The 27624-nt window shown below is 33.0% G+C and overlaps 1 protein-coding gene across 4 annotated transcripts in view; it reads right to left on the reverse strand.

The window, feature by feature from the left end:
• Nucleotides 1-8356: 8356 nt before the first annotated feature.
• LOC128985546 (insulin-like peptide receptor) overlaps nt 8357-27624 on the reverse strand; it is a 109137-nt gene continuing 89869 nt past the window's right edge. For 3 of the 4 annotated variants that reach the window (XM_054405139.1, XM_054405140.1, XM_054405138.1), the window contains exons 4-6: nt 17287-17438; nt 13547-13689; nt 8357-13129 (exon numbers count right to left, since the gene is read on the reverse strand). In XM_054405139.1, coding sequence (XP_054261114.1) covers nt 9868-13129; nt 13547-13689; nt 17287-17438 — 3557 coding nt within the window. In that variant the 3' untranslated portion in view covers nt 8357-9867. Of the gene's footprint in view, nt 13130-13542; nt 13690-17286; nt 17439-27624 lie in introns of those variants that run through there. The other variant, XM_054405141.1, reaches the window with a different exon arrangement.

Here is a 27624-nt window from a genome sequence, read left to right on the forward strand (position 1 = left end):
GATGAGCTAATGTTATTCGTGTATTGTATTTACGAAAGATTGGTCACTGGACTATGACAATATACTATGACAGCTATGACAATCCTATTAAAACTCTGTGAATCCCTCAAAGTTTTCCTGGGGAACTTCCTGGCTCTGGGATATCCCTATGTCATCCCAAATCTTGATCCCTGGGATATCCCATCAGGATATCAAACATAAAAACACAAAATAATAAAGCACAATTATCACAAGTCTGAAAGCACAATAATTATCAGTGGAGTATTTCCATTTTACTAAAAGTTCATGAAAACAAATTTTGAAAAAAAAAAATCCTCAGACGGGTCTTGAACCTGAGACCTTAAGCTTATTTGAACCTCTAATCTTACCACCTCTGAGCTATCTGTGATCGTTGATGATATTATGAGTTTTAAGCGGTTAAAGAGGAGCCGACAGCTGCAATGGTCGCAAATAAATATTTTTGATACTGATTCTGTTTAGGAATCAAGTTTGTTGAATTTTTTTCTGGGAGTTGGATAAGATACTGGTATTTAAATAGATTAATAGAATACCATTAGTAATGTTACTATAATTGTTATAATTAATTAATATTTCCCCTTAAATTGTTCAACTAATAAAATTTTCTCAAAGAAGTTAAAGAATCTTAATTTAAAAAATATATTTGCATTATTATTATTAGTACGAGTATTATTAGTATTACCAATTTAAAGCAGGTATATTATAAAAAGGTGAATAATTTAAGTTGGATAATTATTCTGCGGAGCTTTGTCCGACGGGGAATTCCTACAGATATCCAAAGGATATCTTATGGATATGATCGGAAAACTTAATAAATGTTTATAAATCATTAGCGTTATTGTTAATTCAAAATAATATTGAAATCCTTTTTTACGTTTCTCAAGCACTTATCACCTTAAAAAATACATCCAATGCCTTAAAATAAGTTTTAATGTAGCATACCGGTACCGAGAATATTTATAGGAAGTCCCAAAGGAAATACCCAAAATGCATTTGTTTGTGTGGGATATGTGCAATATCCTACAGTGATCCTAGGGACATTCTCAAATCCAGGAATGTCTGTGGGATATGTGTGAACTGGTCAGGATATCCTAGGAATATCCTGTGCTGTGTGGGGTGGTCCCGGGGATTTCTCAGGGATCTTCCACGGATCTTCTCAGCATAAGAACGAATATATTTACAGCAATTAAGTAATTAAATACTACTAAGTACAACTAAGTAATTAAGTAAGAAACATTATCGTTTGAAAAAAAAAACATTATAAACATTACCTTTAAAGCAGTATTCTGTAGCATATCTTGAGAAATACTTAAATTCTTAGTGGATTTTACAAATTATGAAAAAAGGATATCGTGGATATTCTAGGGATATGCCAATGATATTACCGTCCATTGATCAAAAACCCTAAAAAAGTTTAAATTAATTACTAACTGAAATGGGCATACCCCAGGAATATCCTAGGGATATTCCTATATCCCATGGCATTTTTTGGGACGTTTGGGAACTGTGTGGGATATCCTGTGGATATTCTGTGCTGTGTGGGCGGAGGCCACTTATTTTACAGTGATTTTTATGGGAGATCAAAAATAACGACTTATACTATCCAAATTTGACATGATTACTGTTAACAGCCTTTTGCGTTCTGTCCCCCAGATGCAGAAGACAGCGATGTCGGCGAGGATTGAGTTGAAACGGAAATATTTGTCGTGTTGGCTAAAAACAACTATGTTAATATGAACTCTACAATTTTATACCGTGTTACTCTGCCACCTATCGTATATACTCGCTCAACTAATCTGTCGGCAACGTAGATTTTAAATTAGACGTTGCTTTTAATACAGTAAACAGGTGTTAAAATTATGCGAACATCAGAAAGAATTATTTAAGAGCTTGTGTATGTGTAAAATAAAGAACAAATAATGAAGTTGCATACAATTGGACATATTTCTACCTAGGAATATTAATTGGATGAAATAGTTGAGTCTCGCAAGAAACAAAGTCAATCATCATAATATAGCACAAGCTTGCGGCACTTCCGCTCCTTCACTGTTCGTTGGGTGGACCCGATGCTTCTATTACACCCTAAGAACCATTGCCCACCAACCAGTCAGGTCACCGGTGACGCCACCGGTGACGTCGCCTGGTGACCTAGTGTAATAGGGCCCTTTAAGAAACATTCTTGGGGAATCAAGCTGTTACTCGATTTTCAAAAAACTTTATCAAGATGGGCCCAACTCGCCTTTCACTTCAGAGGCGGACTTTGTTCACCTTTTCGTTTTCTCTTTCTAAGAATCAAAGGGTTTCTTTGGCACTAGTTTAGTATTTGAATAGGCCTAATGATTTTGAAATCATGATAAAGTTAACCAAATGTTAAGAAAAAGGTAATTGATACATGAGGACTGTTTTGAATGTTTTCAATAATGTCCTCTGTTATTTATCTCCAACTAGTTGAAATAAAGTTTTAAAATCTATTCATTTATTAGGGCACAAAAATTTGTCTTTGAAGCTTTCAACTACACTTTCGTTTCGTCTCATCGCTGTAGCTTCAGCTGTTTGTATGTGGTTCACACACTAAAAAACAAAGGTTTATCTTGACGCCTCAATCGATTTTAAATTATTTACTGGTTAAAATACTACTATGGGGAAATTTAGGTGAATAAAAATTTGTAATGTTATCCAGATCAAAAATTTACCTACATTGAGATAACTTTAGACTTATAATTATATACACTATTTACATCATATCATGGCTTATTTCCCGTTAATTCACCATATTAGGTTAGGGATAGGAATAGGGATTAGGGATGGGGAAAGGGGAGATGCCATCACCAACCAGCCCAACAAAGATTGCAAAGTGTGACAATATTTTTGAAAGTGAAGTGATAAAAGAATAGACTTTGAACAGATTGACCTACACTGCAGTGGAAGAAACTAGGGATATTAAAGCAGGAGTGATTACAGTTACAAAAGTAAAGGCAGTAAAATTTATAAATTGTTACAACCATCATTTCATTTTAAAGACAGAGAAATAGAGTTATACGGTAAATGTTTGCTGCACCATAAGTTAAGTTTTCGTTTTCATATTTATGTTTTTGTGATAATTATATTGTTTTCTTAAGAATGTGGAGAGTGGAGACAATAATTAGAGACTGAGACTGAGCCCAAATAATTTGTGTAAGTGAAGTGTATAGTGATGTAACCTCATTTTCTCATAATATTCCTTTTTCAAGACTATACTCTGTGCTACATGGTGTGGACGTGCTTTTAGATGTCACACTGCAGTATTTTTATTTTGAATTATGTTTTTACAAAACTAGTACAACTTTTATTTTATTATAGTTTTTATTTTTACTAGTCTACGGGCTACAACGTTATATGTATTATTGAAGCTATATGTAATATCATTGACACGATTAATTTAAAAACTTTATTTGCATGATGAAACCTTTAAATGTGTTCATTAAACACTTTCAATAATAGCTTTCTCCAACAATGGGGCTAGTGCGTTTTTATACTGCATATCTAACAGGAATTTAATCATGCGATAAATTAATAAAAGTCTTAAAAAGCTATGAAGGTTTAATAAAAGACAACCACTGACCTAAATTTCATAGTTAAAATTAAGTGCAGAATATTGAATAGGTAGTATTGAGATCAGCGACGCCTACGTTGTTCTCCCGCCGCTAAAAACCTGTTGACAAAGTGAATTTCCATTTGCTTGATTTGATTTTCTCTATAACTTTCCCACATTTTTTGGTTTAATGAGTACTTAGGTTCGCTGCTACAGGGAAGGTAATAAAGTTATTTTTTTATTAAAATGTCAATAGTTTAGTAGAAATTAATATATTTGCCAAATTTTTAAAAATTAATTTACAAATAACAAGAAAACTACAACATCAGTTTACTTTGTCTATAAGAATAACGTAGACATTTTAAGTTAAAAATTTCTCCGTGGCCTTTAAACTTCAATTTAAATTTTATAAATAGACTCGACACATAATTTAACTTCAAGATAGTATTTTAATTTCAAGATGAACAGTTGTCTTTCATTTATGATCTTAATATCATAGTAGTTCTATTCGCCAAAATAAAAAAAAAAAATTATGTAGAAATATATGATAAAAATATATATATATATATACATGGTTTATACCAAATTTTCAACGAATAGTATTTTTGGCCACTGGCGAGAGAGTTTAACAAAATGGAAAAGTAAATCTGCCCCGGATCTTACCGTGCCACCTTTGGTAAGCCAATAACATCAGAAAAACAATCACCAGTAGTAGGGTAATTAGAGTAATTAATTGCTAATTGATAGGCCTATCACAAAAGGGAATTCGTTGTAGTTCCGAAACTTGAAACTATTACTTGCTTTAACTTCAAAATATTCCCACAACCCCAAATATAAGTGTTATCTTAGAGTACATAGAGGACAATGATTACTGAACTCTTGAATATTGTTCGTGCATAATGTTTGCGAAACTATTAAAATAATAACTGTGTAAATACACATAATATATCTAGTAAAAAGTTGGATTATAGGATAAAGATACAACCAGAGCTCTCTATGAATATCGCTGACACCAATCGCACGACAGATATGTATCTAGTGATCTAGTTGATACATTTGCACTCAATTGGTTAGTTTAGTCCCCAAAATGCTTCTACTCAGTTTACAAATTCAAGAGTCTCTCTGTTGGTTAAATATGAATTTATTTCCCCTGCTACATAATAAGGGGTAGACTTCCGCAGAGAACCTACAATATATTATCGGATGAATAACGATAAATATCGAAACTTGTTCGTTTTTATACTGCATCGTTTAAAATCTTTTATTCTATTGTAACTATTGATTTTTATATTGGTTTGTTTAAGTTTTAAATAAATTTTAATAAATGAGACTTGAAACAAACTTCAACAATTTACATATTCTCTGTAAACAAAACATAGGAATTTTAAATTTAGGAGTTTTTTCCATTTTATCCGTTAACAATAAGCCGTTTTTTTGTACACATTCTTCAATGTAGATCTTTTTTTTAACAAAATCGATTTGAAAGAAATTGCAAAATTTTATATTTTGTGTGTGAAACATGAGGGATTCTCATTTGTATACTATTAAAGCCCCATTCCCATGGTCTGATAATGCTGGTTCGCGAAATCACTAAAATAAACGTTGGAAAAACTATTATTTTTATTTGAGCTTTTTTTTACATCTTAATAAAAATCTATCATGGGTCTAGTACCTTTGGTGAGACCTGTGGCAATATATTATTCACAATATGGAAAATTTGCAAAAAGAATATCATATAATGTTTCAGTAAATATGTCAGTTTGATACAGTAGAGAATAATATAGAGCCTGGGCTAAAGACCATTAGTCCCATTCATTACAGTGATTGATGTTTATGGGAGAGCTGGAACCAGATTACAGAGTAGATACAGTACTTGTAAATCGTAGCATTCTAATTGTGGTGCATTGAAACTGGTTGGTGTTAATGACTGGTTTCCAATTTACTATCATTAGCCAAGAATAACAAAAAAAATAGCCAATTAATAACTAATAGACAACCATATATAGAGACAAAATCGCAGTTTAATATATCATTTACACATTGTGATAAAAATTGAATTGAATAACAATTTTACGAGTCGTTCCTCCCCAAAACCAAAATACCCTTCCGCAGAAAACCTGCAGACTAAACGAACTTCCATTTGCCCGTTCACTACAATTTCAACTTTAAAATATGTCAGATTATTACCCCTATAAATCTCATGTTATTTAATATTTTAATAGGGAATGAATCTGTCCTTTTTGGGGAAATCCATTTAGGCAAATAGAAAATCGCTCATTGTGCAGGTTTGCTGCAATGGGGGTATCTTTTTTCCATTAAAATTTTCAATTCAGTTGTAACAATTAAGGAAGCAGGCACTGATGTGCTTCTGACAAACATAATCACAACTACAGTGATCGACCTTGTGACATCATTGTGTTATCACTGATCAATGTGTAGACAATTTATAACCACCACCACACCACACAGACACACTTATGCAAACATTCACTGTCGCACAAGTGAATAAATGTGTGCCAATAACTTTACCATGGCTATTTTACGGAGCGACATAACTAAAAATTATTTACAATCTTACATGTGTTCAGAAAAATGTACAAGCAACAAGCATCTATATTGGGGACTTATTATTTAATTGTAAGTTTGTATGGGAATTGTATTTATAAAAAAAGTTATTGTGTGTCCTTGTTTATATTGTGCTAACAAATCTAGAAAACCTGTTGTCTTTAACGAATACAAAATTATTCATAGTTAAACTGCAAAACATATTCAGTATTAGTATTGTTAATATAGATTATTTTTGGCGGTAAACAAACCTTGAAAGAGGTGGAAGAAGAAAACTGTTTGTCATTTAAGTACTTAAGTTTCTCTTAAGTAATACCATTGACTATTGATCCAATACTCAACGGTAATGCATTTTCAGAAATCCAGCCTTCAAATGTATTACTTTATGCTGTTAATGCTTTTACTAATGATTTTTAAATTAGAAAGTGTAGGAAGTAAAAAAAAACTGTTGTCAAGTTTTATGTTTATTTATGAAAACATAGAAAAATATATAACAAATTACTTGTACACATTTGGCACCTTACACAGTGTGTATTATGAGGAATACAATAAATGGTAACAATAATAAGCCAACACTAACAACAGTTACACAAAACGCAAAAGCTTCAAATCCTCGCAACACAAAAATTAGATATAACAATATAATATTTCCTATGCTTTATTTATTTTCCTCTTTATAAATAGTCTTAAGAGGGATGGATCAAAAGCTTAAAATAATTGGAAGATGGAAATCACAATTTAAAAACAAAAGGAAACAATACAATGGTGTAATCAGTCCAAGTGCTTTTTTATTTGCAATTTTTGCACCAGAGCTTAAATTTCACTGCCCTGCTTTCTTTTTTACACTTTCAAGTTATCAGCGCCAAACTGAATTAGAACAATATGAATAAAACATATTAGTGATGTGATATGAACATAATTATTATTCATAATCTTCACAAGGACCTGAAGAGTGGAATTAAATATCAAAAGACACTGAGAAGAACAGTGTGGCACACTTATACAATATTTATGACACACTGAAACATCCAACACTGACTAAATTTTTTGACCGATTCTCCAAAACATTTAAAACTATTCATAAAAATTAATTACCAGGATAAATATAAATGCTATCCTGTTATACATGAAATTTAAAATTTTTATACAAGAACTTAAAACTGTCAGGGCCAGTATTTTTGTGTAAGCACAATCATAAAGGATTTAACAAACCACCTTGGAGCATGAGTTTGAAGTTAATATATTTTCCTCTAAATACGAGAAAATTATTTTGAGGATTTATAAAACAATAATTTTTTATCAGCATTTAAAGGGTAAGCAAAACGTAGGTCTTACATAAGCTTGCGATATAAAAAACAACAAATAAACCTTCTACCAATAAATCTAATCGAGAAGTATGTAGGGGGGAAATCTAACAAAATATATTTTTCAATAGGATACTTAGAACAAAAATATGCCAACAAACCATAAACGTTAAATTTTAATTGATTATGAGGAAGAGTTTACAATTTGAAGCTTAGAACAATAATTTTGTGTTAAATAAAATACAAATGGTAAAAGTATTTGAAAATAAACAAGCATTCGTGAAATACATATTTTGAAATTAAAAATACAAGTGATATTTTTACCTATTTCTCAAATAACTGAATATATAATAGAAACTGATCTAAAAATATCTATACCAGAAAAAAAATACCCCCGCCGCAGCAAACCTGCAGACTAAGCGAATTTCCATATACACAGCTGGAATTCCACTAAATTGTTCCCTTAAAATTGTCAGATTTATTTAAACATCATTAATACTAATGAGTACTTAGGTTTGCTGCTACAGGGAATTTCTTCAGTGTATAGGGGGGTTTTATTGAAATATTAATAGCTCAGTATGAAGTAAACAAAATTTCAAAATTTCATTAATATATGTCCATACACAAGCAAGGTACAACACTGTATTTATTCTGCATAAGAATAACATGGTAATTTTAAATTTACATTATTTTGCGATTTTTCCGTAACCGTTATTCATGCAACAATGCTTCAATATACTAAATTATTTGTTTTTTTAAGTTCTACAAAATGGTTTAGAAAGAAATTGCAAAATTGTATGTTTTCAGGGTGAAAAATTAGAAAACCCATTTTTACCCCATAAAACCCCCCATAAACCCCTGTTCCCATAGTCCGATCATGCTGGTTCGCGAACTCGTTCGAATAAATGTAGGTTTACACGTTTATACCAAATTTCATCAAAATCGGATCCGTTTTGCTCGAGTTATCGCGCTAACGGACACATATATAAATATATATATATATATATATGAATTTGAACGGATGGTGTTTTTGGCCTCTGGGGACCTCAAAACGAAAAACTAAATCGGTCCCGGGTCCAGGTCTTACCATGAGACCTACGGTAATAGCTTATTCCCTATATGGGAAATTTGCTAATATATGGGAAATTTGCTAATATATGGGAAATTCGCTAAAACTATTATTGTATACAGTACTACCAGTAAAAAGTTAAATGAAAATATCAATCTCGCACCGGTATTGTGTTATGTGTAAACTCCATAAAAAAAACTCCTAATAAAAACAAGTTAAATAAGCAAATTCCTACTCATTTGATCAATTTGAGTTAAAGTTCTTCAATTGGTATTCACGGGGAAATAATATTTTCAAAATCGTAGTTTACAAGGATAGTAATACTTTTTTTAAATTTGATATAAAACTATATTTTTTACAATATAATTTTATCATTATAAGTGTAAAACAAACTAGCAGCTAAAAGCTATAGCTTTATAAAATTAAAACTATGCTATGGAGAATAAAATTTACAAAAGATCAAAATGTTAAACAGATAATTGTTTTACCCTTAGTACAAATGTTGTACAGTAGAAAGGCACACTGTTAACACAATATGAATAGTTTATTTACATTCAAGAATAAGAAAATATTTTTTCTATTTAAATCATTACATTTACATTTAATATAGAGACCATAGCAGCCATTTCATAAGAATGCAATTGGTTGGCTTTTAACTTATGAAGTATGTATTTTTTTATATTTTGTTCGTGTATTTTCTAAGCTAAACTCATTATTTTAAAATATTCATTGTTTTATCTGTTGACTGTAAAAAAAAACTACAAAATAACAATTGCAATCAACCACTTACTGAGGGGTATTGTTGAGTTTTACTTTAAATTATTTTAGCAAGCAAATATTTTTTATTTGTTAAATAACACAAGTATTAGAGAGTGATGGTAAAGATGAAATAATAATTATTTTATCTCATCCTACACACTTCTCCATTCACACTTGGCTTAAATTGCCTTGCTTCCTATGGTTGCCATTTCAGATCAAATAATTCAAAGCATTAAAAAGTATCTTTGGGCTTTCCTCTCAGAGAACACAAAGGTAGGTACCTCACAGAAATCTTATGCATGATCAAACTCAGAGATAGATGACTACTGAACTAAAAAGGAAGTTAATATGTACAAAAATCCAAATTTACAAACATAACTCATATACTTGTGTTGCTTTGGTATAAACAAAATAAGTAAAAACCGCTCAATAAAATTAAAATAAGTTTTTACATTTAGGAACGTAGGTTTTTTGTGTTTATATACATGTACTGATTTACAAGGAACATTGTTTACATTGTGTACAAATAGCTATGAAGTACATAAAAGTAAAAATACAAATACTGGTCGTAACAATACTCACTACACCTCCTCCAATGAATCAAGATCTTCAACAGAATTAAATTGTAGAGGAAACCTGCCATTGTGTTTATTCATTAGTAATGTTATTCCACCGTTCATCGTAATACCGTTCATTTCATATGGCTCTTCTTCTTCTGAAAGCAATGGATCCTCCACGGAAAACATTTCTACGTAGTCTGGCATCGTTTGTCTCGTGTTTGTGGCTTCGTCGCTGTGGTAATAAGAAACCATTTTGAACTCTTCATCCACGAAGCACTCTAAAGACCCGACTGTTCTCATGAAGTTTATCCTGTGAGCAGATCTGATTCTCCAGCACGCTCTCATAATGTTCTTGAGTGGGTCAGGACAGTAGGAAGGGATCTGAAGCCTCAAACGTCCAGCCATGACTTCCCGTAGAACTGTCTCATTGCTAGATCCTTGGTACGGTTGTTCCCCTAATGTCACTATTTCCCAAAGGACAACACCATAACTCCACACATCTGAGTGACTGGTAAATAATCCATCCTTCAAACTCTCAGGTGCCATCCATCTGATGGGCAACAGACCCTTGTCTCCTTTCCTGTAGTAGTCTGTCTCGTAGACATCACGAGTCATCCCAAAGTCTCCGATCTTCACCACCAAACCTCCTTCCCCCACTCTATTGACGAGACAATTCCTTGCTGCAAGGTCACGATGGACAAATTTCTTCGCCTCCATGAAGCACATACCGTCTGCAACCTGAGCCGCGATTTTAAACTTTGCAATGTCATTTGGAGGATCTTCAGATCTTGAAGATATCAAGAATGATCTTAAATCACCTCCGTTCATGAGCTCCATGATGACCAAAGGGGGCTTTTCTCTTGAGACGACACCTAAAAGTTGAACTATGTGGTACGTTCCGGATACAGACTTCATTATTGAGGCTTCGTTGAGGAAAAGTTTTCTGTCATAGGCGAAAGTGTTCTCATTCACAGTTTTCACCGCACAAGGTTTGTTGTTCGGTTGTAAACGACCTTCAAATACTTTTCCAAAGGTTCCAGAACCGATTTCTTTTACTAAAACTAGGTCTTCTTTTGACACCTCCCATTGGTCTAGGATACTTGCGTAGTCAGGATTAACATTAGCTATTAGTAAGTCTAGGTTAGGTTTCTTGTTCTTAAAAAACTGTAATGTTAGCATCACTATTATTACTACAAACATTGTGAAAACAGTAAGTGCTAATGCTATGGAGTATTCAGGAACTGTGAATGGTCTTGGGACTGTAAAACTTCTAAATGCTGTAAATGGTCCTCTTCCTGCAAGTGAGATTGCTCGAATTCTAAACTCGTAATTTCCAGGAAGTAAATCTACGACCATATAGCTATGTTTATTAAGTTTGTATTCCATGTAGGAAATACAATACGAAACTGATTTTGAATAAATTACATCTTTCTGTTTATACTCTAACTCATATGCAACAATCAAACCATTCGGATGGGAAGGAGAACTCCAAGTAACATGTAACGTCCTGTTTACAACCTCATGTGCGATCCCGTTAGAAATAATATCAGCCTTTTTGTCTTGCTCAGTCCGTACTACAACAATATCCCTCTTACTACATGTGTTACCATCATTCACATCACTTGGAAGTGCATAATCCTTTTCTCGGCAAGCCTCAATTGTAACGATGTAGTCTTGATAATTCTTTAAGCCAATGATTGTAAAATTCCTCTCTACAGCAGACAATTGCACGGTATTAGGTTTGACTTCTTTGTTTGGGGTTAAGCTTATTTTATTTACGTTGAGTTTATCATTAAGATACACAATTTCAGACACTTCTCTAAGCTTCGACGATATTGAAGTGTCTGGTCTTCTTTCCCGTATATCATCTTTAACGATGAGTTCAGTGGTTCTTAAATAATTGTTGAAATATGCCTCACAAGACATTCTAGGTTCAATATCACTCACTGCAGATGGAACCATGTAATAGTGGCTTTTTGAGCACAGTTGATCGTATCCATCTTTTGGAATTTCTTTTTCTTTTATACAACAAGTATTGTTTCTAGTGGCTGTTCTGTTAGTGACCTCAGGTTTTAATGGTGAAAGATTGGTTATGTAAGTCATTGGATTCTTACAATAATCACGAAGCTTCAAAAGTGAATCATCTCTCTCTAATGCAGACCACGTAATTATGAATTTTTCAAGTTTTCCGTTCACCTGTCTCGGAGGCTTCCACGATACAAAAATTTCAGAACTCGATTTGGCAATTACATTTACAGAGAGTAACTCTGATGGTTTTGATGCATCAGTTCTGTCAGTTTGGATTTCACTGGTAGCCACAATTTTGTCAACTGTGAATGCAGTGACATAGAAAGAATATTGAGTGTAAGGTTCCAAGTTGGTCAAGTTCACCAACAGCGAAGGATGTTCTCTAGTGTTTATAGATATATCTTTTGACATCCATCCATAATCTGAGCATTGGTCGAGATCATCAAACTTTGAAATATTCTTCCCAGGATCTTTTGTGTAATAAATCACATACCGAAGAAAGGAATGTTCCGAATGAACCTCGAGAGTAGGAATGTGGATTTGAATAGTGTTTGAAGACTTGTATCTAACCGATAAAACTATGGTTGCAGCATTACAAGGAAACTTGTAACCATTCGATTCTTTTGAAACTTCAACATCCGTTACATTTGTCTGATGCACAATGTCAATAAGTTTCATAATGTGATGTAAACACAATTTGGGGTTATAATGAAAGAAAAGTCTGTTTTTAAGTATTTTAAAGTTGGGCTTTGTGTCCCAATCCCACAATTCCTGGAGGTTTTGGTTTTCTAGGACGAGCATGGCGTAGTTCTCTTCGTGTTCACCGCGAATAGTCATGAGGTTCTTTAGAAAGTGGAGATTCACAATGGGCGAGGAACGGACGATTTTCAAGAACCCTGTGATCTCTTGGATATCTCCCAGGTTCTCTTCTAGTTCTTGGGCAATGATCTTCGGTTTGCCTGAGCGAATGTTGATCTCTATAGAGCCAGCAATGAGTGTGCAGCCTCTTAGTTTTTGAGCTGCTGCTATGTTGTCAATGCTGCCACCTTGACAAGTCTTGTTACATTTCCCTCGGCAGGGAATGCAACTTCTTGCCTCGTCATCCAGCTGGTACCCAGCCGGGCAGTGGTCAGTGCAAGTCCCGTTGAAGATGACGAAAGGGACAAACTGCTTGTCATACAGAGATTTCTTCTGCTGTCTAGTTGCGTTGAAGCACTCCTCTTCTGTTATGCATCTCCGGTTCACATATTCGTACCTGAAATGCATGAAGGGAAATTTTAGTCAGAGGTTTTAAAATTGTCTGTAAAGGTTTCTTGACACTATGGTATGTTTACATACAGTTTTAATTTATATATTTATTTTAGTTTTAATAGTATCATTTATTGATGGAACATAAACAATGTCTTAATTATGATAACCACGATATTTATAATGCTAGATATATAATATCATACCCTCCTCTAATACAAGGCTGCGACGAGACAAAAGTGGCCAGGCCGCATCCCCGACCTACTGAAACAGCTGTTGCACTAATAATTCATAATGGAGCTTCTCCAAAAGGTTTTTGTTTACGGTACATTATTACTGTGACAATATACCGCGGCCTAGTATTGTAGGAGGCTATGATAATGCTAGATGCTATATCATAAAATATTAACAAAGCCGTACATACGTTCCAGCTGGGCAATCCTGGACACACTCGTTGTCAGCTGTGAGGAACTTCCTGCAAGTATAACAACCCTTGGGTCCAGGATCCATACAGTCACCGATGCACAAGGGGTGACAGGCCGACTTGGAACTCGTGCTATTCTGTATCTGTAGCAAAAAATTTAAAATTATTCGTACCGAATTACCTAACAAATGGCCATTTGCACTAGTTGGATGAGGCAAACAGCTGATTTCTGCACACTTTAGATCTACCAAATATTCCCATATTTTTTACCTAATGACTTGATCATATGGGGGTGGCCGGATGACATATGAAAACAAGTTATTAACACTGACACTGTAAAAACTTGCAAATCATGAGTGCTGTATTACTATTTTTAGGCTTTTGAACATTTTTGATAGTTAAATATGACCCTTGTTGTTGGTCCAATTCATAAAAGATGGCTTTGTAAAAGTGATTATAGTGCATCAATAGATTTAAAGGAAACACTCATGAATGTTTCGGTAAACCAAGATAAATTAAAATAAAATATTATTGAAATTTGAGCGGTTTTCATTATGTAGAGTAAGTTAAATTCAAGAACTATTAGAAAGTATCGTGTTATTATGTTTTATATTTTTGTGTTCATTTATGAAGTAAATTTATTGTGTAATCACTAGTGAGCAAAGAACCTGACTGCACTTGACAAACTTTGCAAAGTTTCTGTCAGATGTAACAAGTGCCTCTTTATCCCCAAGTTATTCGAATAACATTAGTAGTTTAGTTTTGTTTTTCAATAAGTGTCATTATATACATTTTGAAACTGTTGAGAAATATTTTCATTTAGACCCTACACATTATACTTAGCGGTTTTTTGAGAAAAAGAATGAATTTGTTTAGACAATTCAGCTTCTGCTCTAGTATCTGGTGTTACATTATTTTAGGTCGTGTATAAGGAGTTAGCTGAATTAATTATGATAATTACATAAGGCTGAAAAACATCCAACAAATATGTATTAAGACAAATTACAAGTAATCGTTAAACACCTCCAAATACAAAACTTATATTACGTTCATAACGATTGTTTAAGGTTAATCAGAATTATTTTACTGGGTGTAACTGTTATTCCAAGACAAAAAGTGTTTAATTCATTCAATCTGATCCAAGTCGAAAGATTTTTACAATTATTTAACAACTAATTGGTAGTATAAATTATTGGGAAGGGTTAGCCTTTAATTAAGAAGATTGCTGGTTTGATGCTGAGGATAGATTCTGGGCATTGTTGCCATTTCATAAATGGACTGTTAATCAATTAATTAGTCATTCCAATCTCAGATCAAAGCTATATAGCAACAAGATCAACGTTTTGTCGTCCCGTGTAAAAATGTTTTTTCATGCAGCTAGCACAAATTATACAACACTATTTTTAAATTACTAAATGAAAAAAAAAATAAGTTTTGGACCTAAAATACATTAATTACGTTTCCAAAAACTCTTAAGTTTAAATTCTTGCTTGGTTTAAACTTAAAAAAATATAGGTAGTATTTATTGAATTCATTTACGGTATCGCTCCATCGGCGGTTTTAAAACCAACAACCCAAATTAAAATTTAAATCTATTATTCTGGTGTTACATTATTTTAGGTCGTGTATAAGGAGTTAGCTGAATTAATTATGATAATTACATAAGGCTGAAAAACATCCAACAAATATGTATTAAGACAAATTACAATCTTTTTTTCCAAATCTATTTTGTTCAGAAGTAAGCAATGAGGAATGTGAGATTCTACATTTACCAGTAAAAAAGGGAGGAATAGGAATAATAGACCCAACAAAGCAGTCAAATTATATGTTTAAATCATCTCAAGATGGATGCAAAATTCTTACATCTTGTTTAAAAGAGAAAACTAAATTTTGTTTTGATTCACATGAATATGCCCTAAATTTATCGATTAAGTCATGTAAAGAAGTAAAGAAATCCATGGAAGAAGAATTATTCAGTCAGCATTTGGAAACTTTCTCAGAAAAACGGCAGAAAATTATTATGCGCAATGCAGGACCTAGAGCAAAACATGGATGCTGGCTATCATGCTTGCCTCTGAAGAAACTTAATCTGGACATGTCCCCACAAGAATTTAGAGATGCCCTTGCTCTACGTTATGGGAAAACACCAATAAACCTCCCATTAAAATGTGAAGGATGCGGAAACGAGTTCAATACAGAGCATGCTCTAAAATGTCGAAATGGAGGTCTGATGATAAAAAGACACAATGAAGTAAGAGACACGATAGGTAACATGATGGAACAAGCTTGGGGAAACTGCATTAAAGAGCCCTTGATAGCAGAAGGCAGTCATCTCAACGAACCTGCACTAAAAGCTGATCTAGCTTGTTGAGGCGTATGGGAGACTCAGATGGAGGCATTGTTTGATGTTCGTGTCGTTGACACTGATGCTCCATCTTATTATGTCTCCATCCCTCATCAACAAGTTATTAAGAAAGCTGAAGATGAAAAAAAAATGAAAATATACTAAAGCTTGTGAACAACGACATGCATCGTTTACTCCTCTTGTTACAAGTGTTGATGGAATTTTTGGGAATGAGTTCCAAATGTTTTTAAGGGTTATGGCTGAAAAACTATCAGAGAAGTGAAAAAAAACCATACAGTTTAGTAATAAGTTGGATAAGATCAAGAACAATTTGTGCTGTTTTAAGGTCAACCAGTATGTGTTTGAGGAGAACAAGAAAGAAATGGCGGTCAGCGAGAGAATTTGAAGATGGAGCTGGGATTCCAAATTTTTTTCTTTAAAAATTAATTGTTAATTTCTAATTTTACAGTCCTCTACTCTTTTTTGTAAAATTTCTATTGTAATAAAATGATTATACTGAAAAAAAATTTAAATCTCACACACCCTCTTATTGGTTGTTATTATTGTCACGTAACTACTCAATTGATTCAGTCCATCTGGTTGTGACAGTGACTTTGATCAATTCTTCCCTGTTAAATAATATTTTACTGTATATGAGGTGCTGTTTCATTACGTAAAAGAACTGGAGCAAATTAGCCTAAAAAGATTATCCGTAGCCAAGTTTTATTTCCCTTTTGACGTGGACTTTAGGGATTACCTTGGGGCTTTTCAAATTGCGATTAGAGCTTAGGAAAATTAATATTTATAAGTATCCTTGGAAAAATAAAAAAATACGCCCATACACATACACAAAATTGTGTTATATAATCGTGCTGTTTATTACTGTTTTTTTTTTACCCTTTAATAAAACAAGCTAACAATGCATAACTAACACCAAAATAAGACCAAGACAATTTATTTATAAAATTAGTGGTATAATACAGATTCTATGATAAATGGTATTACTTTAACTGTGTTATGATATTTTAAATACAGTGGGTTTAAGGAACCTTATCCCCTTTGTAAGCCCCCTCGGTAAAATTTTTTACCAACAGAAAGACTAGCAAAACCCCTTAAACAAATTAAACACTTGTTTAAAACCACCCCCAGGACAGATTAGTCAAGAAAGCCGCTGTCTTTGTGAATTTATGTTTTGTGTCTTCATAAATTTAGTTATTTATTTTGATATTTTAAATTTTGTAGTAAGTATTGACAATGCTGAACTTTTAATGAAACTAGTCACAATAATGTCGTTAATGGAAATGATTTTAAAGACATTGTTGGGTTCTAAGTACTTTGCAAAGCATTGGTGAGGTACTAGTAAAAATAAATAGTTAAATCAAACAATGACCCTAACCTGACACTGGTTAAGACTCCAACACAGCCCCTGAGGACAGCTCGGGTCACACCCTGGACAACTGTCTGCTGGTTTGTTCTGGGAGATGTAGTTCTTGAGCGGATCCCACCTGGCTACCTGGTCCCAGCCTACAGTGTCTACATAGCACAACCCTGCAACAGAGAGGACCACATGATGAAATAGTGGAACAAACTACCTTGACAACTGTCTGCTGGTTTGTTCTGGGAGATGTAGTTCTCGAGAGGATCCCACCTAGCTACCTGGTCCCAGCCTACAGTGTCTACATAGGACAACCGTGCAACAGCGAGGACCACGTGATAAAATAGTGGAACAAACACCCTAGGCAACTGTCTGCTGGTTTGTTCTGGGAGATGTAGGTCTTGAGCGGATCCCACTTGGCTACCTGATCTCAGCCTACAGTGCCTACATAGCACAACCCTGTAACAGAGAGGATCACGTGATGAAATAGTAGAACAAACACCCTAGGCAACTGTCTGCTGGTTTGTTCTGGGAGATGTAGGTCTTGAGCGGATCCCACTTGGCTACCTGATCTCAGCCTACAGTGCCTACATAGCACAACCCTGTAACAGAGAGGATCACGTGATGAAATAGTAGAACAAACACCCTAGGCAACTGTCTGCTGGTTTGTTCTGGGAGATGTAGGTCTTGAGCGGATCCCACTTGGCTACCTGATCTCAGCCTACAGTGCCTACATAGCACAACCCTGTAACAGAGAGGATCACGTGATGAAATAGTGGAACAAACACCCTAGGCAACTGTCTGTTGGTTTGTTCTGGGAGATGTAGTTCTTGAGAGGATCCCACCTGGCTACCTGATCCCAGCCTACAGTGCCTACATAGCACAACCTTGCAACAGAGAGGACCACGTGTCACGTGATGAAATATAGTAGAACAAACACCCTAGGCAACTGTCTGCTGGTTTGTTCTGGGAGATGTAGGTCTTGAGCGGATCCCACTTGGCTACCTGATCCCAGCCTACAGTGCCTACATAGCACAACCCTGTAAAAGAGAGGATCACGTGATGAAATAGTGGAACAAACACCCTAGGCAACTGTCTGTTGGTTTGTTCTGGGAGATGTAGTTCTTGAGAGGATCCCACCTGGCTACCTGGTCCCAGCCTACACTGTCTATATAGCACAACCTTGCAACAGAGAGGACCACGTGTCACGTGATGAAATATAGTAGAACAAACATCCTAGGCAACTGTCTGTAGGTTTGTTCTCAATCCAGGAAGTATATTTAATTTTCGCACTAAATATAAATGTATACACAATGGTCTGTTCTGTTTATCAGTTCATCAAGGACACAGCAATGTAAATAAATGTACTATGAAAAACGTATCAGATAATTAATGTTGTACATGTCCCGTGGTGGTGCGTGTTGCCGGTACTGACGGAGTTATTCAAGCGGAATCAAAGCACATCCTGGTTTGAAGTGTTTAAAATTGGCTTTTGACAGTAATATAGCTGCACCTTTGTACATATTACATTTTTATTGGCATTTACATTACAATTGTGAATCAATAGTAAGTTTCTTATGCTGAGTATAGTTGCATTACCTTTCAATTACATATGAGTTGTAATTAAGTATGGTAATCTACTAGTAACGTAAATATTACTATCAGAATAAAATGTATTATGAGCTGAATATATTCAGCTAATAGCAATGTACTAAATCCAATAACAAAGCTTGGGATATAATTTTGTTATGGGTCTTATGGCAAATATACTTTCTAATTACTTATAAAGACCTGTAATGTTTTGCATAGCGATTGGGATCTGGGACTACAAATAATATTTAATAACTACAGAAGGAACTTCTGCAAAATATTTTTTGTTTGTTTAGGGTTCATGGAGCCGACCTTTGAACCAGATCCGAGAAAAAGCTTGAACTAACAACTAATGATAGGCCTATTGTTTACAGACGTAGCAGAGGTTGGCCTTTAGACAACTACGGAGCTACTTCTCCTGGCATTGTTGTAGTTTCTCATTGTTGTTTCATGTTGCAACACAGAATACTGTAACTTCTGTGGCTACATTAACTAACAACTGTACACAGCGTTCATTCGTATCCATACAGTTGATTCTTTAGAATCCTGACCAACCTCAAAATGAAACTCTTAATCAATATCGATGTTGTGAGCATTAATTGAAATGAAACAGTTGAAATCAATCTTTATTATTTTGCTCACTGATCGGTTTCTATATCTATGAATTGGTTTAAATTACCTTTGCGAGTTGGATGTTCTCAATAACTTCAATAAAGTGCCTTACAGAACTTATGAATGAACTCAGGATAGAGAATGGCAAGAGTGTTTCATTTAGAAAGATCGTTAGGTCAATATCAACTTTTAACCGATAACTTGATCAATCTATTGATGGGTCTATTAACTTTAATAATATATTACATTTATTTTTAACTCCTCATAAACCGTACATTATTTGTTCATAACTCAAGCTCACCCGCGGCCCAATTCCTAATAATTCAAAGCAAAGAATAAAATATGGGAATAATCACTTGCACTGTATGTATTCAAACCACTTGTAATCATTAATACTAAAATAAATCTGTCTCAACAAATTTAAAACATATAGTTCGGCCGCTTAGAAAACGACCTGCGCGCTAATGCTAAACCAATGCTGGAGGAGGTCGTTTTCTAAGCGGCCGACCGTAGTAAAATAACAGAACTAATAATGGCTAAGTACTGTAATTAAAACATTTAAAACGATAAATACAACAACCTCGTACATTGCACAGTTTCTGTTCCATAGAGATTAACAATGAACTCAGTTCAGGTTACTCTTTAGACATAACAGTCCACATTATGTCATGGTCATTAACGTAGCGTTGGTTATGTCAGCGTTTGTGAATACTGAAATTACCTCACGGTCCATTGTGTCAGAATGAGATCACTTTTATAGTCTGTTCCACAAAAGATGGCACATTTTAGAAAATTAATTTCCCACTTTTTCATTTAAATTTCTTTAAATAGTATTTACAACTAACAAATTAAATAGCTGGATAAAGTGGTGAAAAGTCTTTAGGTACAATTCTTAATGGACTCCTTTTTTGTAACATCAATCAGTGTAATTAAAAAGTGTGCTAAGTAAATGCCGTTGCAGATCGTAAATAAATGAATTTCATTACATTAATTAATTAGGAAACAATTAATTTACTGAAACTGTTAGCGAGTGTTTCAATTAGTTTGTACTTGAAGTTAATGGAACTTTATATGAGAAAGTAATAGGTTGAAGATGTCTTGTTTGGAACCAAAAATTACTACATGAAATCTATTTATATCAAATGGAGTTTGATATGAGCAGTTTTTTTGTTAAACTATATTATTATTTAAATCCTTAATATCGCCATACTTCAACATAAACCAAATCTACACAAGAGTTTTTTCGGCTGAAGTTTTTCAAGGTTATAATTTGATAATCAGTATATTTTAAGCTAAGGAAATTTATAAACAAATAGGCCTACGGTAGAAACGCGGCTTTCAGTACGGGGGACCCAGGTTTAAAACCCTCCAATCACGAATACAGTTTTGAGCATCGTGATAAAGCCTTAAACCGTTGTTTTGAATGTCAAATTGAAATGTAAAAGAACATACTCAATTAAAGGACATGCAGTAAAATGTGTATGCATTTTTGTTGGAATATCATTGTAATTAATTATTAATGTAGGGTATTTAATCTAGTAAGCGTTATGTTCATTAAACGCTAAAAGTAAAGTTATGTAGTATGAAACTTATATTAAACCTTTACACTATGTTCTGGTTTATTGCTCCATTAAGTGAACATTTTGTAAGCAGTTGAAGTTATTAAATTCCTAACTTTGAACACCAATATTTTCATCTATATGATTAACTTCCAAAACACAATCATAACTTTTACACGTGAACATCATAAAAACTCTACTAAAAGTAAGGGAATTTATCATTTCAGTCTTCAGCGAGCAATAAATAATTCCGACGTTCCACAGCGAAAGAGTTGAGCGGAGTTTTATTTTTACGTTTTGTGTCAACCTACATAGCCTACATTCGTGCACGTAGTACGTATCGGATACAATATGTTTTTAGAGAGCGGGAAATGTATGTATTGTGTGAGTATGTTCAGTGGAAACATAATCCTTGACTTTACAGTGAATATTTCATGGTTAGTATTTTATAACACACATTATTAAACCGCATTCAATTAAATTGGTTCTTATGAAATGATCAAGTTACAATTTCAAAATATAATGTTCAGTTAAGTATGATTTCAAACGGCTATGATCATAAAAATAAAACATTTTACATTCAAAATACCCTGCAATTGCTATTTGCTGAATGTCCGTCAATTGACATAACTACATAACTAGTTGGTGACATCTGGTGGTACCATTTCTTAATATAAGTCCCTAATCACTGTCAGCTATTTGTCTATCATAGGTTAACTGTCAACTAAAATTTTAATTGAATACAACGATCAATGAGTGCTACAGGTGCTACACACAACCAAAAAATATCTCTACTACCGATATTTGAATGGCTCCCCGGAAAAACGTTCCAAGCGCCAGAATTAGAGTTTGCAGGTTTTTGATAGAAAAACGTTCCTTGTGCTTTTGTCTGTCAAGTGGTGACATCTTTTGGCCGATTTTATAACTAAAACATTGAATTATGGGTAGGGGAATTTGGCCCTCCCTGGAAGAACGTTCCTTGTGCAGCGTATTGGGCAGACAAGACCATGTCTTCACCGGTGTCAGGCCTTATTAAACAATTAAATAGAGGCAAAAAACTAAAGTTAAACATAGATTTTTGGAAGAAGAAAGTTAAGAAGAGTCATAGAAATAGCGGGAAAGAGTAAAAAAACTACAAAAATGAAGTAGTGCCTGAAAAAGTACTTATTTCTGAAGTAATTGGAAAAACGTTACTTGTGCTACAATGCACACTACAGTTGAACACTATAACGTTTGTGATCCAGAATATTTACCAGGACATAGGAATTTAATTTCCATTTCTAAATACTTATTATTAGTAAATTACAACCTAGCTGTTGTCAATTTACTGTTTACTATCTTATATGTTATTTTTGTTAAGTGAATGGGCTGATTTATTTAAGGATTTGTCATGATCCTGCACACACAACGGCTGCAAGACTATACCTTTTGTGACTGACTATACTGTACCAAGATAATACGTTTTTTTACAAGATTTTGTGTGTTCTTTTAGTTAAATGAAGTGCAATATTGTAAAATTAAAAGTCCCAAGCACACAAACAATATCAGCTTAATACAAAGGCTAGGGGTTATGTACGTTTCATTAACAAGATATTGTGTATTCTTTTAGTAAAATAAGATTTAATATTGTAAAAAAATCTTTCACTTGCAGTTTGAGAATTTCTGTACCTAAGCAATAAAAATAATGAATTATTGCAGCTATCAAAACTTTATTCTTTACAAAACGTTCCAAACGCCAGTACCCTAGTAGCACAAATATATATTAAATACATATGAATAAATGTATTTAAAATCTATTTTATATATCTCAAGTGTGTATTAATGTCAATTTTATATAATATTTAAAATATATTAAATATATAAAAAATATGTTTTTGAATCTATTAAATATTAAAAAAATATGTTCCAATAATATATTTTAGTGAATAATATTTAAATAAAAAATGTATTTAATATCTCTTCCAAACATCCCATGGGGCCTAAACATAAAAACACAAAATAATAAAGATTTAGTATGAAAAACACAATTATCAGTTGAGTAAATTGATAGTTCATAAAAACAAATTTTGAAAAAATTACTGGATAAAATTTTTTCATCCCGGGTGGGTCTCGAACCTGGTACCTCCGACTTATGAGCCTCCTACCTTACCTCTGAGCTACTTGTGACTGTTGTTAGCCTTAGTTTTCAAATGGTGAAAGAGTGGCCCTCAGTTGCAATGGTTGCAATACTTGAAATATTTTTGATACTACAGTATAATATGATTCTGTTAATATGTTTTGGCATCAAGTAGTTGAGTTGAATAGTGCTGTAGTGAATAGTGAGTAGTCTCCACGAATACAAATACAGTAAACTACAAAAATTAATTTAAATACTATGACAAATATTATGTAATTTATGGCATATGTAAATCAAATAATTATTTTTAGAACGTCATCTACAACCGTAATTAGTTTCTTAAAAGGTCGCCAGTCACTAGCACCCTTTTCTAGCCAATCATTCGAGATTTCTATGATCACATTCATTGTCACATATTGCAATAAAAAAAAACCCCCATCAACGCTTTTTTCGTTTGACCCGAATGTAGCTGTCAAACATGTATACTGCCTCTTAACTATATGCTATTTTTTTCTTTACGTGTATGATAGAGTGACACCATTCAGAGTACTTATTATTATTAACTTAATTTTAACGCTTTCACAATAGCAATTATCATACAAATAATGCATGTATAAATTGATAGACACTATAAAAAACAAAAAGATGCAAATTATTTATTTGTTAATTATAAAAGATTATAGGATATATATTCTACAAATATAATATTATTATATTAATAAAAAATATCTGACGTGTTTCAAAATATATTTATAAATAATTTAAATATATAATATAGTTTCAAAAATATTTTATATATATATTTAAAATATTCTCAACACATATTTTTTTTAAATATTTAATAGGAAAAATATACATATAAAATATGTATATTATAGATTCTATACTTGTTTTATCAATATATATTATGAATATATTTTATGTATTCAAAACTTATATTTTATTTATATTTTGCATTGCTTTTTGGTAATATTTTAAATATATATTTGAATATATCAAACTATTATTAAAGATATATTATATTTATATTTTATTCGAGGTTCTATCAAATACAACTTTAAATATATAAAATATTTATAAAATACATATTTGTGCTACTAGGGTATTGTGGAGTGCTATTTTTCAGTAGAAAAACGTTGCTTGTGCATATCAACTATGCCCAAGCAACGTTTTTCCACTACATTTACACTTAAAATGTCAAAAGCTTAATAATTTGGTTTTTTACTTGAAAAAAATCCTTATAACATTGTTATGACTAGACCTAAAAAGTAGAATCTAAAAAAATCAAAAAATAATCTTTAAAAAATTACTCTCTTAACGTTTTTTTTAGTTTCTGTAAAGTTTACAAAACGGCGCATGGAACGTTTTTCCAGGGAGCCATTCATTTAGTCTCTTACCGGTTTTAGTCTACTGAAACCGCTATGGCGTTTAACATTTTAACATACATACTTGAGCACATACAATTCACTTGTAAATTGTATGATTATAAAGTATGCTGTACTTAAATTTTCTTATTTTAAATTTGATTATTTTTTATTTTAAACATTCAATGTAATTTGCGTTATTTATGTTTCAAAAAATTCTCCCATTGAGATCAATACAGCTCAAAGACTATACAGGCCTCACCAGGAATCGTTACTTCATCTAAACACATGACGCTTTCTATTTTTGTTCTATATTTAAATTCTCTTTACTTGCTTGATATGCCGTTGAAAAATCAATTTCCAAACACTTTCAATCATTAACTTTGATTGGGACAATTTTGGCAATGCAATCGCCACAAATCACAAGTACTGTAGCTGACAAAGGGCCAGGACTTTTTTCACTCTTGGACTGTTATAGCCAACATATCAAGAAATAGAGAGTAGTGGCAATGGTAAGGTCAATAACCTATTGTTGGTTGAGAGAGAGGTTGGAGAGGACTTTAAACGAGCACTACGTCGGGGAAATAAATATGTGCACTCGAGTTTGAGCCTAATTATCTCTGAGATGAATTATCCGATTTTGTTGAAACAAAAATTAAATGTAAGCTTGTTTAAATACATTTTACGTGGTAACAATTTAAAAATTTAAAATATTAAAAATTAAAATGTATCTAAACAAGCTTACATTTAGTTTTTAGCGAATTTCCCTATAGGGAAGTAGCTATTACCGTAGGTCTCATGGTAAGACTTAGGCCCGGGACCGATTTACTTTTTCATTTTAATGTCCCCAGAGGCCAAAAACACCATTCGTTCAAATTTTTATATATGTATATATATATATATATATATATATAGGTATATATATAGATTTATATATATATATATGTGTCCGTGAACACGATAACTTGAGTAATTTTTATCCGATTTTGATGAAATTTGGTTTGAAGGTGTAAGGCGGGATAAACTTGAATGAGTTCGCGATCCAGCATGATCGGACCATGGGAACAGGGTTTTATGGGGGGTTTTATGGGGTAAAAATGGGGTTTTCTCACTTTTTACCCTCAAAACACAAAATTTCCCAATTTTTCTCTAAACCTTCTTAAAGAGCTTAAAAAAACAAACAATTCAGTATATCAAAGTGTTTTTGTACGGTTATTGGTTACGGAGAAAACTAAAAAAATGGTAAATTTAAAATTCCCATGTTATTCTTATGGAGAATATTGTAAAATGTTGTAGTTTGCTTGTTTATGGATATATTTTGATCAAAGTTGGCAAATTTATTTATTTTATAGTAAGCTATCAATATTTTACTAAAAACACACTACTTTATTAGTTTCCTTGTAGCAGCAAACCTAGGTACTCGTTAAACCTAATAATGTTATTTAAATAGATCAATTGAAAATCAATTCGTACAAATGGAAATTCGCTTAGACGGCAGGTTTGCTGCGGCGGGGGTATTGTTTCAACAAAATCGGATAATTCATCTCAGAGATATTTAGGCTCAAACTCGAGTGCACATATTTATTTCCCCGACAGTAGGTACCGTCAGTGTGATATGACCGATAAAATTCCTGAAATTAACTATGAATCATTCTAGTGAGAGATGTAGTCCTACATTCACCATGTGCTGCTAGACAGGAGTGTTAGCACTGACTTTTGAGGAGTTATAAAGACTCTACAGTGTTTACATGGTGATAAAAAAGGTTGAGACATTAATTTACCTAGTGAAATCTTGGATCCAAATAACAAATATGTTTATGTCCTATCTCATCTCTTTAATCGTCTGTCTCTTTGTGCTTTTTCACAAAACTCCTTTAAGATTAAAGTTTACAATGTAGTTATTCAATTTTACAAAAAAATATAGAAACATACAATAGTTTTGTACATTTTAAGGATAGTTTATCAATGTTTTACTAGGATTAGTTTTCACAAAGAATAACTGATGAATGCATTTTTTTTCTTCATATACCATAAAGTTTTCTCCATTTAACGGGTTTCGTGAACTTTGGTATATTATTATATTCAAAATACCGCCATTTAAAAAAAAAAATTAAGAATTTTTATTATAATTTTGCACAAAATCAGCGGGTAATAAGGTGAATACCCTCGCAGAATCTAAACGCTGTAGCTCAGACCGTCAAAGACTTTTGAATGTTTTTGTAAAAAAATAAAAATAAACACACAGACAGACTGTAAACGAGACGAGACAGGACTTAAGTCTATTTAATCTTTGTTGCTTATTTTGACCCAAGAAATCACTATTAAATATTTTGTTCCCAACCTTTTGAACACTCTGTACAGGGCCAACCGAATGTGTAACACACTTTGTGTATAGGGAGAACACGCGTGTAAAGAAACATATATACTAATAGAGTGTTCTACTGATGAGCCTCTACTTGATATTCAGTTTTACATGTTAGCTGATGGGGGATTTCGGGAAGAGGCAAAATGAAAAACTTTGTGAACGAATGCTCGTCTTGTATTACACCACTGAGCACAGAATAAAATTTACTCATAAGAGAAACATATATAATTGGCATTAATTCTGTCTAAAGTTTAAGCAATAACTTCTTTAGGTTTATCGGACATCAAATGCTCGTAAAAGTAATTCCAATTTTAAATAGAGAAAAATAAGTCTTTGTGGTGTATTTAAAGTCAATGGCAAAACGCTCATTACGGTCAACCTAAAACAAAACTTGCAATCGCGAAAGCGCAAAAAAACTTCAATATGGGTGTCATGAGCAAGCTATCAAGTAAATAATACTTTATTCGAATAAGCCGAGCAAGTTATTGGATAAATGGTAATGAATTTTCACTTTGAATTCTGAAACACAGCGTGAAGGTAAAATGCGAGTTGATAAAAGATAGTGATTGAAGTGAGCAGATTGATGGATTTCAACAGTGTTATATATACGGTTTCATGTGTCCGTTATTTTTACTAGATTTAGAGGTCGCTTTAATTTAATGGTAAAATAAACTACGTTTGGACTTTTATTTACTTTAAATATGTTCAAAATTATGTACCAAGAGCATACCTTGGTAACCTAAGTAAAAAATA

The sequence above is a fragment of the Macrosteles quadrilineatus genome, unplaced genomic scaffold, assembly GCF_028750875.1.
Source record: "Macrosteles quadrilineatus isolate MER2022 unplaced genomic scaffold, UCM_ALF_1.0 Scaffold_2__2_contigs__length_208266976, whole genome shotgun sequence".
Lineage (NCBI taxonomy): Eukaryota > Metazoa > Arthropoda > Insecta > Hemiptera > Cicadellidae > Macrosteles > Macrosteles quadrilineatus.